Source organism: Phycodurus eques, chromosome 2, assembly GCF_024500275.1.
Source record: "Phycodurus eques isolate BA_2022a chromosome 2, UOR_Pequ_1.1, whole genome shotgun sequence".
Lineage (NCBI taxonomy): Eukaryota > Metazoa > Chordata > Actinopteri > Syngnathiformes > Syngnathidae > Phycodurus > Phycodurus eques.
The window spans coordinates 33,464,048-33,478,413 of record NC_084526.1 but is presented as its reverse complement, the minus strand read 5'-3'; the positions used below and the strand labels follow the sequence as shown (position 1 = coordinate 33,478,413).

The following is a 14,366-nucleotide window of genomic DNA, read 5'->3' as shown; positions in this document are numbered from 1 at the left end:
TAGGGCTGCATTCCAGTTGGTCTCAAATATCACCTCTATATCTGTCCCCCCACAGGAGCAGTGTGTTTCCGTGATCGTCTCACATCTCGCTTCTGTCAGACTCTGCGCTGGTTGGGCCGTTGCCAGTTGCCCAACGCGCGTGCACATTGCTGCAAAACCTGCAACCAACCGCCAAGCCGGGCCAGCAGTGCCAGTCACCACTGAACCAAGAGCAAGGCAACTCATCAGTGGATTATGGATTTCATCACCTCAACAGACTGTTTGCTTTACTTCTCTGTTTCGTAGTGGAGGGAATGTAAATGATTATTTTCACTTAGTAGATAATATATTGCCCAGAATGGCAAAACTGTCAGTGACAAAAGGTTACAGAAGCTAATGCTCTCCCTTCAATGTAGCCAGCTTAAATACAGTATACACACAACGAGACAACCTACATGTAAACATTTGTGGTTGGTAGCAGGTACAGTACAAATAAATGTATAAATTAAATACATAAGTACAGTATGCATTTACAAAAAGAGATAAAACAATGAGAGGTGCTTACATTCCATATTTCTCAGTTTACCAACACATAATTACTGCACAATACCGTTAACAAAGGTGACTCACAGCAGATGTGAAATTCCAAATTTGGAAAAAAATCGTACAGACAATTGGGTGATCGGAATTGTCTCAACCATAACCTGCTTGACGGCTCGTTCAACATCAAACGTAAACCAGTCCATAGTTCTCAATCTCATTACAAATCTCAGTACAAGTGACAGTGCAAGGTTGTCAACGGCCTCTTGAATATCATTTTGCAAATTAGTGTGATGCATTATATACTGTACTGTGCACATTTTGAATATTGCAATTAAAAAACATGGTTTATGGTGCTCAAAAAAGTTCCAAAACCTTAAAAGAAGAAAGAATTATGTTCTCACTACAATAAATGGAGAAAATTAGGCTGCAGGACATTTGTGCTCGAGGCCACATGGACTCCTAAATTCAGCTGAGGTGTGGGCAAGCCGAATGCCTTGATTAAATATTTAAATACCCTTCATAACATTCCTGACTTTTGATAGTCAAGTATGAATAAAATGCAGCTTTTTATTACTTAGGTTGATATGTCAAGGCTATATTACCATATGCTTAGTGAATTATATTTCTATTTTTATTGAGTCATTTCTACAGTCAGAGGCTCAGTGGTATATGTAGAATACAGTGTTCTTCCTTTTTTTTTTTTTTTAACGCTTCTCCGAAACGATAACAATTGGCAGCTGCAAAGCCTCAAACCTGGTGCTTCTCTAAAAACCTTTTGATGCAGCATAATGGACCAGAAATACAAAGCAATGTGTCCAATGATAAAAGTCTGCGATGAATCAAACTGTTTATATTGAAAAGAAAGAGACAAATGGCTTTATCGCCAACAAGGAACCAATACTTTGGTGCAAAGTAACCTCACTCTAATATTAGTTTTCTAAATGTATGTATTTTATATCTTCACTCATGAAGGTCAATAGGTTTTTCACTTCATTTTATGCATTTCTCAGGTATCTATTCAACAGCCAACACAGGTATGAAATAACATACAATAACATCTCACACAGTCTGAGCAGTCTTATTTTATTTGGTGTTGTAATTTAATTGAATGTTATTCGTGCCAGCAGAACAACCAAATGAAATGGAACAAACTTTAAAGCTGTGGTACACTTTTTTCAAAGTGGATTTTCTCAGCCCTGTGATTGTGATTTTAACTTGTTTACACTGTCTGCAGTAAGCATAACATTTCTGTCATTGCTTTGACAAACCCTGAACACCTTATATTGTCTTACAACTAGCGTTAACGCTAGCGTCGGTGCTAAGGTTATTAACAGCTGTGTGTGTTTGTACGTACTTTGCCACGTGCTGTAATAAAGTTCCATTTGAAGACACACAAATCAATTGGCTTAAAGCTGCTGGTCATCAAAAGCCTTTCTAAGTTTGTCTAACACAGAAGCTTAAACACAAAACATTCTGCAGAAAAGAAGATATTTTTCCTCACTGCTACTTATTTTTGTGTGGTATGCATTTGTGGATGTGAAAATTATACATGATTAAATTTTTTCACCATATACAATTTAAATATTTTTTCTTGGTTTCATAGTAGCGTAGTCTTTATTATAAAAAGTATGTCAATCCATGCTTCTTTTTTTTGTAGAAATCTCTGCAAGACAAAATCCTTTTCATGACATGGTAGTGACTTGTTTCAACATGGCGCACTTCTTGCGATTGCTGCTTTTCCAGTGGCAAAATCAGTGACGACCCGGTCCGTTTTTTTAGTTGGTATACCTGGTCAGACAGCGTTCCAAGCTTGCCGAGCCGACACGAAGTGTGTGACCAAATACACAAGCACGCTGCAAGCTGAAAAGCCAGGTTGAAAAAAAAAGAACCACAGCAGCAGCAACAGTGCTTTTTTCCCCTCCCCTCACCTCCCTTGTCACTGGTTTTTCCAAATCCACTTCCAGGGCTGACGTCCGCTCTCTTGCGGCCGGCGAGCAAGCACTCTGAGGTGGCCAGGCCAGTGGGAAGCAGCAGTTTCTGGCTGGTTCTCTTTTCGTCCCCCAGTTTCCTGCCCCGCAACGTTCAAGCGACACGAAACACTCAAAGTACTCGTCAAATAAAGTTTCCATAACTGCTTTGTTATTTCAGGTAGTGATGATATATTTCTTGGGAGTGTACATTTAGCATTAGCATTTAACATTTAAATATATATTAAATTATTATTATATATATTAATATTTATATGTAAATTCAAGATTTATATTTTAATATATATTTAACATTGAGTTTTAATATATTTAAATTTACAATATATATACATGTGTGTGTGTGTGTATATATATATATATATACCGTATTTTCAGGACCATAAGGCACACCGTATTAAAAGGCGCAGATAAAACATACGCTAGCTTAAAACACGGTAGCATGTTTGCATGCTAAAACAACATTTTTAAAAAGGCAGCAGGAACAAAACTGAGTTCGGTTGTACTTTATTGAAGTATTTAAAAATGCACTCACGTTAATTTTTGATCAATCCTCATTCACAAATCCACCAAAGTCCTCATCTTCTGTATCCGAAATGAACAGCTGGGCAAGTTCTCCATCAAACACGCCCGGTTCCCTCTCGTCATTGTCGGACTCAGTCTCGTTGCCGTGCGGCTCCTCAGAAATGATGCCGGCTTTTACGAAAGCTCGAGCAACAGTGCAAGCAGACACGTTAGCCCGAGCATCCACAATCCATTCACAAATTGTGGCGGAACTCGCCCGGCGCTGCCTCCTAGTCTTGGTAAAGCTGTGTTCGCAATCTGTCATCCATCGCTCGCAACTTCACTTTGAACGCCATGTTTACACCGATGTCCAGCGGTTGGAGTTCCTTTGTCAAGCCTCCCGGAATGATGGCAAGCTCCGAGTTATTGCACTTAGTCGAATGGTGACTGTAAAGACGCGGTTCTTTGCTCATTAATCCATTGTCCAAGTTGGTCTTCCTTTAGCCTTTAGCGTCCTCTTTCACACGCACCCTTCCCCCTTTAACATCCGCATGCTGTCCTCAGTCACGTCTGCCTTTCCTCTCTATATAAGCAGCGTGTCGGCAGGAAATGCTCCCAGTCAGTCAAGCGTAGCGCACATTAAAGTCACACAACAACATTTACAGATTTTGGAACTCGGTGCACACATAAGGCGCGCTGCATTATAAGGCGCCCCGTCCATTTTGGAGAAAATTTAAAACTTTTAAGTGCGCCTAATGGTCGTGAAAATACGGTGTGTGTGTTTATATATATATATATATATATATATATATATCATCAGCCATTTTCTATCCACTGCAGGACAAAGGCCTCTTCTTCACATTTGCTTCACAGTCTTTTTTGGAATGATGCAAAACGTTTTTCACACCTGGATTTAGGGACTCTCTGCCATTCGTCTTTGCAGATCCTCTCCAGTTCTGCCAGGTTGGATGGTGAACAGCAATTTTCAGGTCTCTCCAGAGATGCTCAATTGGGTTTAAGTCAGGGCTGGGCTCTGGCTGGGCCATTCAAAAACAGTCACAGAGTTGTTCTGAAGTCACTTCTTCGTTATTTTCGCTGTGTCGCTTGTTGGAAGGTGAACCTTTCCTATGATTCCAACCAGTCATCCTGTCCCTGCAGCTGAAAAACACCCCCACAGCATGATGCTGCCACCACCATGCTTCACTGTTGGGACTGTATTGGACAGGTGATGAGCAGTGCATTTTTTTTTTTCCCACACATGCCACTTAGAATTAAGGCCAACAATTGCTATCTCGGTCTCATCAGACCAGAGAATCTTATTTCGCAGCATCTTGGAGTCCCTCAGGTGTTTTTTTTTACTAAACTCCATGCGGGCTTTCATGTGTCTTGCACAGAGGAGAGGCTTCCGTCGGGCCACTCTGCCATAAAGCCCCGACTGGTGGAGGGCTGCAGTGATAGTTGACTTTCTAGAACCTTCTGCCATCTCCCGACTGCATCTCTGGAGCTCAGCCACAGTGATCTTTGGGTTCTTCTTTACCTCTCTCACCAAGGCTCTTCTCCGCCAAATACTCAGTTTGGCCAGACGGCCAGCTCTAGGAAGGGTTGTTGTCGTCCCAAACGTCTTCCATTTATGGATTATGGAGGCCACTGTGCTCTTAGGAACCTTACGTGCAGCAGAAATCTTTTTGTAACCTTGGCCAGATCTGTGCCTTGCCACAATTCTGTCGCTGAGCTCTTCAGTCAGTTCCTCTGACCTCATGATTCTCATTTGCTCTGACATGCACTGTGAGCTGTAAGGTCTTATATAGACAGGTGTGTGGCTTTCCTAATCAAGTCCAATCAGTATAATCAAACACAGCTGGACTCCAATGAAGGTGGAGAACCATTTCAAGGAAGAAATGGACAGCACCCGAGCTAAATATATGAGTGTCACAGCAAAGGGTCTGAATACTTATGGCTGTGTGATATTTCAGTTTTTCTTTTTTTAATAAATCTGCAAAAATGTCAACAATTCCGTTTTTTTCTGTCAATGTGGGGTGCTGTGTGTACATTAATGTGAAAAATAAATGAACTTAAATGATTTTAGCAAATGGCTGCAATATAACAAAGAGTGAAAATTTTAAGGGAGTCTGTTTTAATTGTTGACGACTGATAGTGAATTTTTGTTGAAGACTGATCGTGAATTTCTTTTTTCCCTTTAAAAAGTACTGTGTATACAAATACTGTATGCTGGGCCATCCAAATGTACCACGTAAATCAATGTTTTAATCAAACAAGACACAAATTAGGGTGAACGTTAATAATTTATTCCTCATTTATGGGAATATTTATACATTATGTTTAAATGGAAGTACTTTATTGTTCCACAATGGGAAATTCAACAATGGGTTGCCTTGAACCCTTGACCTGAACCCTAGATTACAAGTCTGATGCTCGACCATTTTCTCTGCCATTAATTTCAATAATAATGATCGAAATACATTGCATGAATATTATTCAAATGTGATGATGATGTTTAAGAACAAGGGTGATGTGGAGAGCTGTGGGAACTACAGAGGAATACAGTTGATGAGCCACACAATGAAGTTATGGGAAAGAGTAGTGGAGGCTAGACTCTGGACAGAAGTGAGTATTTGCGAGCAACAGTATGGTTTCATGCATAGAAAGAGTACCACAGATGCTTTATTTGCCTTGAGGGTGTTGATGGAAAAGTACAGAGAAGGTCAGAAGGAGCTACATTGTGTCTTTGTAGATCTAGAGAAAACCTGTGACAGAGTACCCAGAGAGGAACTGTGGTACTGCATGCGGAAGTCTGGAGTGGCAGAGAAGTATGTTAGACTAATACAGGACATGTACGAGGGCAGCAGAACAGCGGTGAGGTGTGCTGTAGGTGTGATCGAAGAATTTAAGGTGGAGGTGGGACTGCATCAGGGATCAGCCCTGAGCCCCTTCCTGTTTGCAGTGGTGATGGATAGGCTGACAGAAGTGGTTAGACAGGAATCCCGTGGACCATGATGTTTGCAGACGATATTGTGATCTGCAGTGAAATTAGGTGGAGGAACAGTTAGAAAGATGGAGGTATGCACTGGAAAGCAGAGGAATAAAGATTAGCCAAAGTAAGACAGAATATATGTGCATGAATGAGACGGGTGGTGGGGGAAGAGTGAGGCAACAGGGAGAAGAGATAACAAGGGTGGAGGACTTTAAATACTTGGGGTCAACAGTACAGAGCAATGGTGAATGTGGTCAGGAAGTGAAGAAACGGCTCCAAGCAGGTTGGAACGGGTGGAGGAAGGTGTCAGGTGTGTTTTGTGACAGAAGAGTCTCTACTCGGATGAAGGGCAAAGTTTATAAAACAGTGGTGAGGCCAGCCATGATCTACAGATTAGAGACAGTGGCACTGAAGAGACAACAGGAAGCAGAGCTGGAGGTGGCGGAAATGAAGATGTTGAGGTTCGCTCTCGGAGTGACAAGGTTGGATAAAAAAACGAAATGAGCTAATCAGAGGGACAGCCAAGGCTCAATGTTTTGGAGACAAAGTTAGAGAGAGCAGACTTCGATGGTTTGGACACATCCAGAGGAGAAATAGTGAGTGTATTGCTAGATGGATGATGAGGATGGAGCTGCCAGGCAAGAGAGCTAGAGGAAGACCAAAGAGAAGGTTGATGGATGTCGTGATGGAAGACATGAGGGCAGTTGGTGTTCGAGAGGAGGATGCAGGAGATAGGCTTACATGGAAAAGGAAGACGCGCTGTGGCGACCCCTAAAGGGACAAGCCCAAAGGAAAAGAAGAAGATGATCCATAAGGGCTTGATAAAAATAAAGAAATAATGTCCTAAATGAGATGCATTTCAATGTGATAGAAACAAAGAAAAAACCATGAAGGTTTTTGTAAACTTGATGAAAGGGTTCAAATTAAGTCAGGACAGAGCAATCGGTGAGTGTTTATCCCTCGCCATGGCTCATCTCAGTAATCAACAGGTGGCAGAGTCACCATTTTGGTGAACTCTTCATAATTAACAATTCCACTTGGCTTGATGTTTGCTTCTTTGAACAGCTCATCCACTAGAAGAAGAAAACAGAAAATAGTTTTCAAAAAACTTGCCAAAAGACGACAATGCCTGTCAATGAAATAAATGTATAATTTAGTACAATGTCTCGATCTTACTTTAAATATGAATAATTTCGAAGTAGACTCCAGGGAAGGGGGATGGGAAGAAAGTTACCATTATACATTAAGATCTGTTATTCTCTTTAAATGTCTTAGACATCCACTAAATTTCACTGGCAGAGCACCTTATTAGGAGGCTACCTTTAAATCACATTTCCAAACAGGTAGTCACAATCAGATTGTCACCAGGTCTGTCGGTAGGTTGAATGCTGTGTAGCATAATATTCAAATATAAAGAAAATGGAATTTGGCAATTAATAATTAAAACAAAAACGTAACAGTATGCTGTAAAATGCAGTGTGCTAGCACTGCAATTTGGCAATTAATAATTAAAACAAATGTAACACAGTGTACTGTAAAAAGCAGTGTGCTATCAGTACCTGTAAACGACAAATCTACCATATCATATTTTGAAATGGCCCTTTTGTTTTGTTTTTTCATTCATTTATTTTCATTGTCACATCGATGAATGCAACAATTCTCTATCAACCAATGAAGAGACAAATTTGTCAAGCAGCAATGGACACTGGAAAAGCAATGATTTTTTTATTGAAAATTAAATGAACGGCTTGGTGGCAACACGACTGAACATTTATTTGATATAAGCTTCATTGCACCTGTATTTTTTCCAGCATAGCATAGGATGAATGAACTGTTAATATACTGTGCAATACCTGACTTGCTGCCATAGAAAACACAATTCCTACACAATTTATGGACTTCATTTTGGCATTTGAATGGATTGATTATTTTGTGTGTTTTTTATCACATCAGTGGATGTAATTAGGACAAGGGTGTGACACTGTACTGTAGCAACTAGTATTTATGTAAAATAAATGACAATCAGTCTGAAAATGATTGAGCTATGTACAGGAGACACTTCCATAATTCGCATTGTATTTTTAAATTATTTTGTTTTCTTTACTGCAGATTTGAAAAGGACAGTTTCACACCACACACCAACCCTGCCGCACCCGCGACCACAACCACACTTCTGACTTCTGCGTTAACCATCCAGGAACAGGATGTGAGACGCATCTTCAAACAACAGAAGATTAACAAAGCGGCAGGCCCGGACCATGTGTCCCCATCCTGCCTCAAAGTCTGCGCGGACCAGCTCGCTCCAGTCTTCACTCAGATCTTCAACAGATCTTTGGAAATGTGCGAAGTTCCATCCTGTTTCAAATGCTCCACCATCATTCCAGTCCCCAATAAACCTGCAATCTCTGGTCTGAATGACTACAGGCCTGTCGCTTTGACATCTGTGGTCATGAAGTCCTTTGAACGTCTCGTGCTGGACCACCTCAAGAGTGTCACAGGTCCCCTGCTGTACCCCCTGCAATTTGCCTACCAAGCGAACAGGTCTGCGGATGATGCAGTCAACATGGGACTGCACTTCATCCTACAATACCTCGACAGTGGAGGGACCTACGAGAGGATCCTGTTCGTGGACTTCAGCTCAGCGTTCAACACCATCATCCCTGAACTCCTTTCAACCAAGCTTCTCCAGCTCAGCGTCTCACCTGCCATCTGCCAGTGGATTTACAGCTTTCTGACGGGCAGGACACAGCAGGTCAGCCTGGGGGAGGCCACCTCATCCACACGCAGCATCAGCACTGGGGCGCCCCAAGGTTGTGTCCTCTCTCCGCTGCTCTTTTCTCTCTACACGAACGACTGCACCTCAGCGAACCCGACTGTCAAGCTCCTGAAGTTTGCAGATGACACCACTGTCATCGGCCTCATCAAGGACGGTGACGAGTCTGCATATCGACAGGAAGCGGAGCGGCTGGAGCTGTGGTGCGGCCGACACAACCTGGAGCTGAACACGCTCAAGACTGTAGAGATGATCGTGGACTTCAGGAGGCATCCTTCGCCACAGCTGCCCCTCACGTTGTCCAGCTGCCTTGTGTCAACCGTCGAGACCTTCAAGTTCCTGGGAATTACAATCTCTCAGGACCTGAAGTGGGCGACCAACATCAACTCCGTCCTCAAAAAGGCCCAGCAGAGGATGTACTTCCTGCGGCTTCTGAGAAAGCACGGCCTGCCACCCGAGCTGCTGAGACAGTTCTACACAGCGGTCATCGAATCAGTCCTGTGTTCTTCCATCACAGTCTGGTTTGGTGCTGCTACAAAAAAGGACAAACTCCGACTCCAACGGACAATCAAAACTGCTGAAAGGATTGTCGGTACCCCCCTACCCACCATTGAGGACTTGCACGCTGCCAGAACTAAGACAAGGGAGTGAAAAATCCTCTCGGACCGTCTGCACCCCGGTCACCAGCTCTTCCAGCTCCTTTCCTCAGGAAGGCGCTACCGATCAACGCAAACTAGAACTATTCGACATTATTCCAACAGCTTCTTCCCTCTTGTGATCAACTTCTTAAACACCTAACCTCTTATTCCATTACAACAAGCTGGAAATATTTTGACTTGAGTTCGTTGTCACATTTCTGTGGGGCCAATTATGTATTTCTCATGCACTCACTGTAGTTGTCTCGCCATGCTGCACTATTTGCATATACTGGCCACTCATGCCAGAGTAGCATCTGCTCCATTTGCACACTGATTGAGGAGTATCTGTAACATTTGCACAAGCAACATTGTCCCAGATGATCGCACTACTCGTCACTTTAAACCGCATACACTCCTTGAAGTCTCAGCGCCCTTTGCACAATGGTCATTGCATCGGACTATTGCAATATTAGTCATTCGAACTGCTCTAAGTGCTAGAGGACTCTGCATCTTTTTGCACAATTGTTTTTTGTCAATGTCTTTATGTCTCCAAAGTGTTCTGTAAATTGACTGTCTGTTGTACTAGAGCGGCTCCAACTACCGGAGACAAATTCCTTGTGTGTTTTGGACATACTTGGCAAATAAAGATGATTCTGATCTGGCAGGGAACACATTATTATTTTATCATTGTAAATAAATTAAATAAAAATAAGTATGCAAAGAGACAAATTCATATATGCAGTATAATAACAACACACATTAGATTTAGAAATCATTTGGTTACTTTAACCTATCATTTATTGGTCTAAATCTGTTGCACCACTTGAGGAATATTGGTTGTACCACCTGACAACATTAGTTATGACATGAAATATGCAGAAAAAAATGCATTTTCATTTCAAATAGTAACATGATTGTAATTTACTCATCAGTCTCTATTTAAGTTTATATATTAAATTATATTTTCATTTATTTTACTTGTATTATAAGTGTTACTTAAAATGTACAAATTATCATGTAAAATAGTAATACCTCATACCTCAATGACGCCATTGATCGGATCGGCGAATTATAACATTAAAGCCGATCAGCATAAAATGCTAAATATCGGCCGATACCGATCAGCCCGATAAAATCGGTGTAACTGAAAATCGGTGTACTGAAAAATGTATGACAATTAATGGGTTTTAGAGAATGAAGTAATAGATGTCATGAATAGATGAAATGTTGTTTTTTTTTGGGGGGGGGGGGGGTTCGGACACACAAATATGCATGTCATGTCATTGACCCTTGTGCTTCAGTTCGTGCAGTAAATGTAAAATGTCAACACTCCCCTACAAAAGGACCTTCTCCCTGAGGGGCAAATGAAGTGTTTTTTTCAGTGCTATGTTTAATGTACATGCTTGTGTTGAGTTGGTATGGACTCTCTTCATGGTGAAGTAGTTGTTTACCAACTGTATTGCTCACGGTTTCTGTGCACTGGTATGGTGAAGAGATTCTCAGTTGTTAAACTTCACAACCAGGTCCTGGCTTTCCACGATTCCCTTTCACAATGCCGCTGTTGACACGATACCAAAACCGGAAAATATGAGGAGCCGGAAATCGACTTCAACCCGTCAGTGCCTTTCGTGCACAGGAGAGATACAGGAAAAACGGCAGCTTTGAGGTTTAGTGTAAAAGGGGCTTCTGACAAATAAGCCATGTGAGGGAGTATTACATTGTAACTCCTCTTACTATTATCCCCGTCGAGTATTGTGGTCCATTTTCTCTTTACCAAGTTAGCATATGCACATGGCAAAATTAGTAAATTTCCTCGTGTCATGTGAACAGACTGAAAGCGTAGGCACAAGTCGACATGGGCAAATAATACCACTTTTTTCAAGGTGAGCCCATACGCAGCTCCTTCCCTATCCATCCATTTTCCATATCGCTTATCCTCACTAGAGTCGGGGTATTTTTACTTTGTGCGTTAAAAAAAATAATTAGAGCAGACTGTCCTCACTCATGGTGAGTTAGCCTTTTTCTTACCTTCTTTGACAGTAAGTTTCTCTCCCAACATGGTGAGCTTGGCTCTCAACTCAGAGGCTTGAATGTATCCTTTTTTCTGTTTGTCTGTCATCCTTAGGGCTTCGAGAATTTCTGTCTTAGGGTCTTCCTGTTGTATCTGTCGGTGCATCATGGTCAGGAATGTAGAGAAGTCCAAATTCCCTGACTTCTCTAAAAAATAGTGATAATGAAATAATTGAAATAATTTACTTGCTAAATTCAATTAAAGTCAAATACCCATGAAACAGGCTTGAATTATTGTAAAAAAATCCCTTTTAATACAACTACTCTTTTATTGCACAATTTGTTTTGCTAAACTTATTAAGTGATCTCTTATGCACGGCAACAAAATGAGTATAATGTGTCCTTTCCCGCCCACACACAAAACAAAATGTACTGGTTGCTGGGTCTGCTGTGTCATTTGTACAAATCACAAAATTATTTTCAGATTGAAAATTTAATGTCATAAAATGTTGCAACAAATACATTATTGTTAATCAACCACGTAATTAAATGCCTCCACCAAGGAGGATGTTTTGATCATCATGAGCAGGAGGAACCCCAAAATAACACAACTGATTTGCACTAAACAATGAGCAAATTTCTCCAAATGACAAAATATGGCATATGTAAGAGTATCTACTCAGGGGCTGATCCAAATTAAGATTGTTCAACCTTGGCAAAGCTCTGTTATCTAATGGTGGCTATTTTACTGAAAACACAATATTTATATTACATCTAATATAAAACATACTGTACATCTAATGTACAGTATGTTTTGTGAACTCTTGCCAAGTCATTAATTGGTTGCATATTTACCAATTTTGTGGACTTGCAAATGTCTTTCAATTTCACCAAGTGTGGGGCTTGTACCAAGGCAGCGCATAACTGTGATCAGGTCCTTCACGGCAATCTTTCCCTTTTGTTTCTTGTCATATAATGAGAAACACTCTTTGAATTCTGCAAGAAAAATTCAGCAGTGAATTATTTCAGCAGTTATTCATTTACATTTCAATACTAGCTATTAATCAAACAAGTTGACTTGAAAAGTAACAAACCTTCATGACGTAGCTAACTGATGAATGTGGTGTTCTAAAGCACTCGTTATTTCTAATTTCTATTTCACTCTAGACTGATTCGTACAAGGTGGAAAAAGGCACATTTAAACAGGCACAATAGTCCCATTCAAACTTTTTTTTTTTTTTTTTTGCAAGTGATAGAATGCCTTTTATTGTCACGACATACATGCACAATGAGATTGAAAATGGGGGAAAGAATGGTGCTGTGAAGCACTCTTACCATTGATTTGAGTTGGTGTGAAGAATTTTGCCTGTGAAATGGAACATTTCCAATCAAAATACAAAAACTGGTCTTTGAAAATCTAAATTGTTTTAAATACTAACACAAATATGATATTGCTCTTACCATTTCAAGTACTTGAGGCTTTTTTTTTTCCAGGAAGAAGAAATTAACTTCCTGAAGTCCGTCCCTCCAGCCGTTTAAAGTCCAACACCACCAAGCATGCGTGTAATTTAATATGTGTTGCTGTGGAAACACAGATACCAGATCTATGGTGCAACACAGTTTAACCCTATCCCTTCCCAACAAGTAACAGGAGCAATATTTGCAACAACTGTATCCTCTTCAAAAACAATTCATTCAAAGTACATTTGAGTTCAGAAAGAAAAGACAGATACATAATAGATAATGTAAGAGAAAAAGAACATGAGATTAGTGTTCTCCAATCAAGAAGTGCTGCTTCAATACTATAATCATGTCACTGATGTTGTAGTGCAAGTGTGTGGACTCATATGAATGTATGATTGCCTCATAACATACATACACACAACATATACACAAACATAAATTGATGGATAACTAGTTTTGAAATCAGAAGCCAGTAAATAGTTTGTTAAACTACAGTATTAATTAATTTATTGTCAAATGGAAATTGGTAACCCAAAAAAAAAGGATGGATACTACAACCCCAATTCCAATGAAGTTGGGACGTTGTGTTAAACATAAATATAAACAGAATACAATGATTTGCAAATCATGTTCAACCTATATTTAATTGAATACACTACAAAGACAACATATTTAATGTTCAAACTGATCAACTTGATTGTTTTTAGCAATTAATCATGAACTTGGAATTTTATGGCTGCAACACGTTCCAAAAAAGCTGGGACAGGGTCATGTTTACCAATGTGTTACATCACCTTTTCTTTGAACAGCATTCAATAATTGTTGAAGCTTTGTAGGTGGATTTTTTTCCCATTCTTGCTTGATGTACAGCTTCAGCTCTTCAGCAGTCCGGGGTCTCCCTTGTCGTATTTTACGCTTCATAATGCGCCACACATTTTCAATGGGAGACAGGTCTGTACTGCAGGCAGGCCAGTCTAGTGCCCGCACTCTTTTACTACGAAGCCACGCTGTTGTAACACGTGCAGAATGTGGTTTGGCATTGTCTTGCTGAAATAAGCAGGGGTGTCCATGAAAAAGACGTCACTTGGATGGCAGCATATGTTTCTCCAAAACCTGTATGTACCTTTCAGCATTAATGGTGCCTTCACAGATGTGTAATTTACCCATGCCATTGGCACTAACACAGCCCCATACCATCACAAATGCTGGCTTTTGAACTTTGCGTCCATAACAGTCCGTATGGTTCTTTTCCTCTTTGGCCCGGAGGACATGAAATGCGGACTTGTCGGACCACAGGACACTTTTCCACTTTGCATCAGTCCATCATAGATGACCTCGGGGCCAGAGAAGCCGGCGGCGTTTCTGGGTGTTGTTGATAAATGGCTTTTGTTTGCATAGTAGAGTTTAAAGTTGCACTTACGGATGTAGGGCCAAACTGTATTTACTGGCATTGGTTTTCTGAAGTGTTCCTGAGCCAA

The 14,366-nt window shown here is 40.7% G+C and overlaps 2 protein-coding genes across 2 annotated transcripts in view; one reads left to right on the top strand and one right to left on the bottom strand.

Annotated features, from left to right (window-relative positions):
- LOC133416197 (A disintegrin and metalloproteinase with thrombospondin motifs 7) overlaps positions 1–741 on the top strand; it is a 100,656-nt gene extending 99,915 nt beyond the window's left edge. The window contains exon 24 of the mRNA XM_061702949.1: positions 56–741. Within this exon, the coding sequence (XP_061558933.1) occupies positions 56–204 (149 nt within the window). The 3' untranslated portion in view covers positions 205–741. The remainder of the gene's footprint in view (positions 1–55) is intronic.
- Positions 742–5,301: 4,560 nt separating this feature from the next.
- On the bottom strand, positions 5,302–13,129 carry calml4a (calmodulin-like 4a). Its single transcript, XM_061702936.1, has 5 exons — positions 12,886–13,129; positions 12,760–12,790; positions 12,280–12,420; positions 11,443–11,631; positions 5,302–7,076 (listed from the first exon to the last, which is right to left on the bottom strand). Exons 1-5 carry the CDS (start codon positions 12,886–12,888, stop codon positions 6,979–6,981), a joined length of 462 nt encoding a protein of 153 aa, XP_061558920.1. The 5' UTR covers positions 12,889–13,129; the 3' UTR covers positions 5,302–6,978.
- Between the last annotated feature and the right edge of the window lie 1,237 nt (positions 13,130–14,366).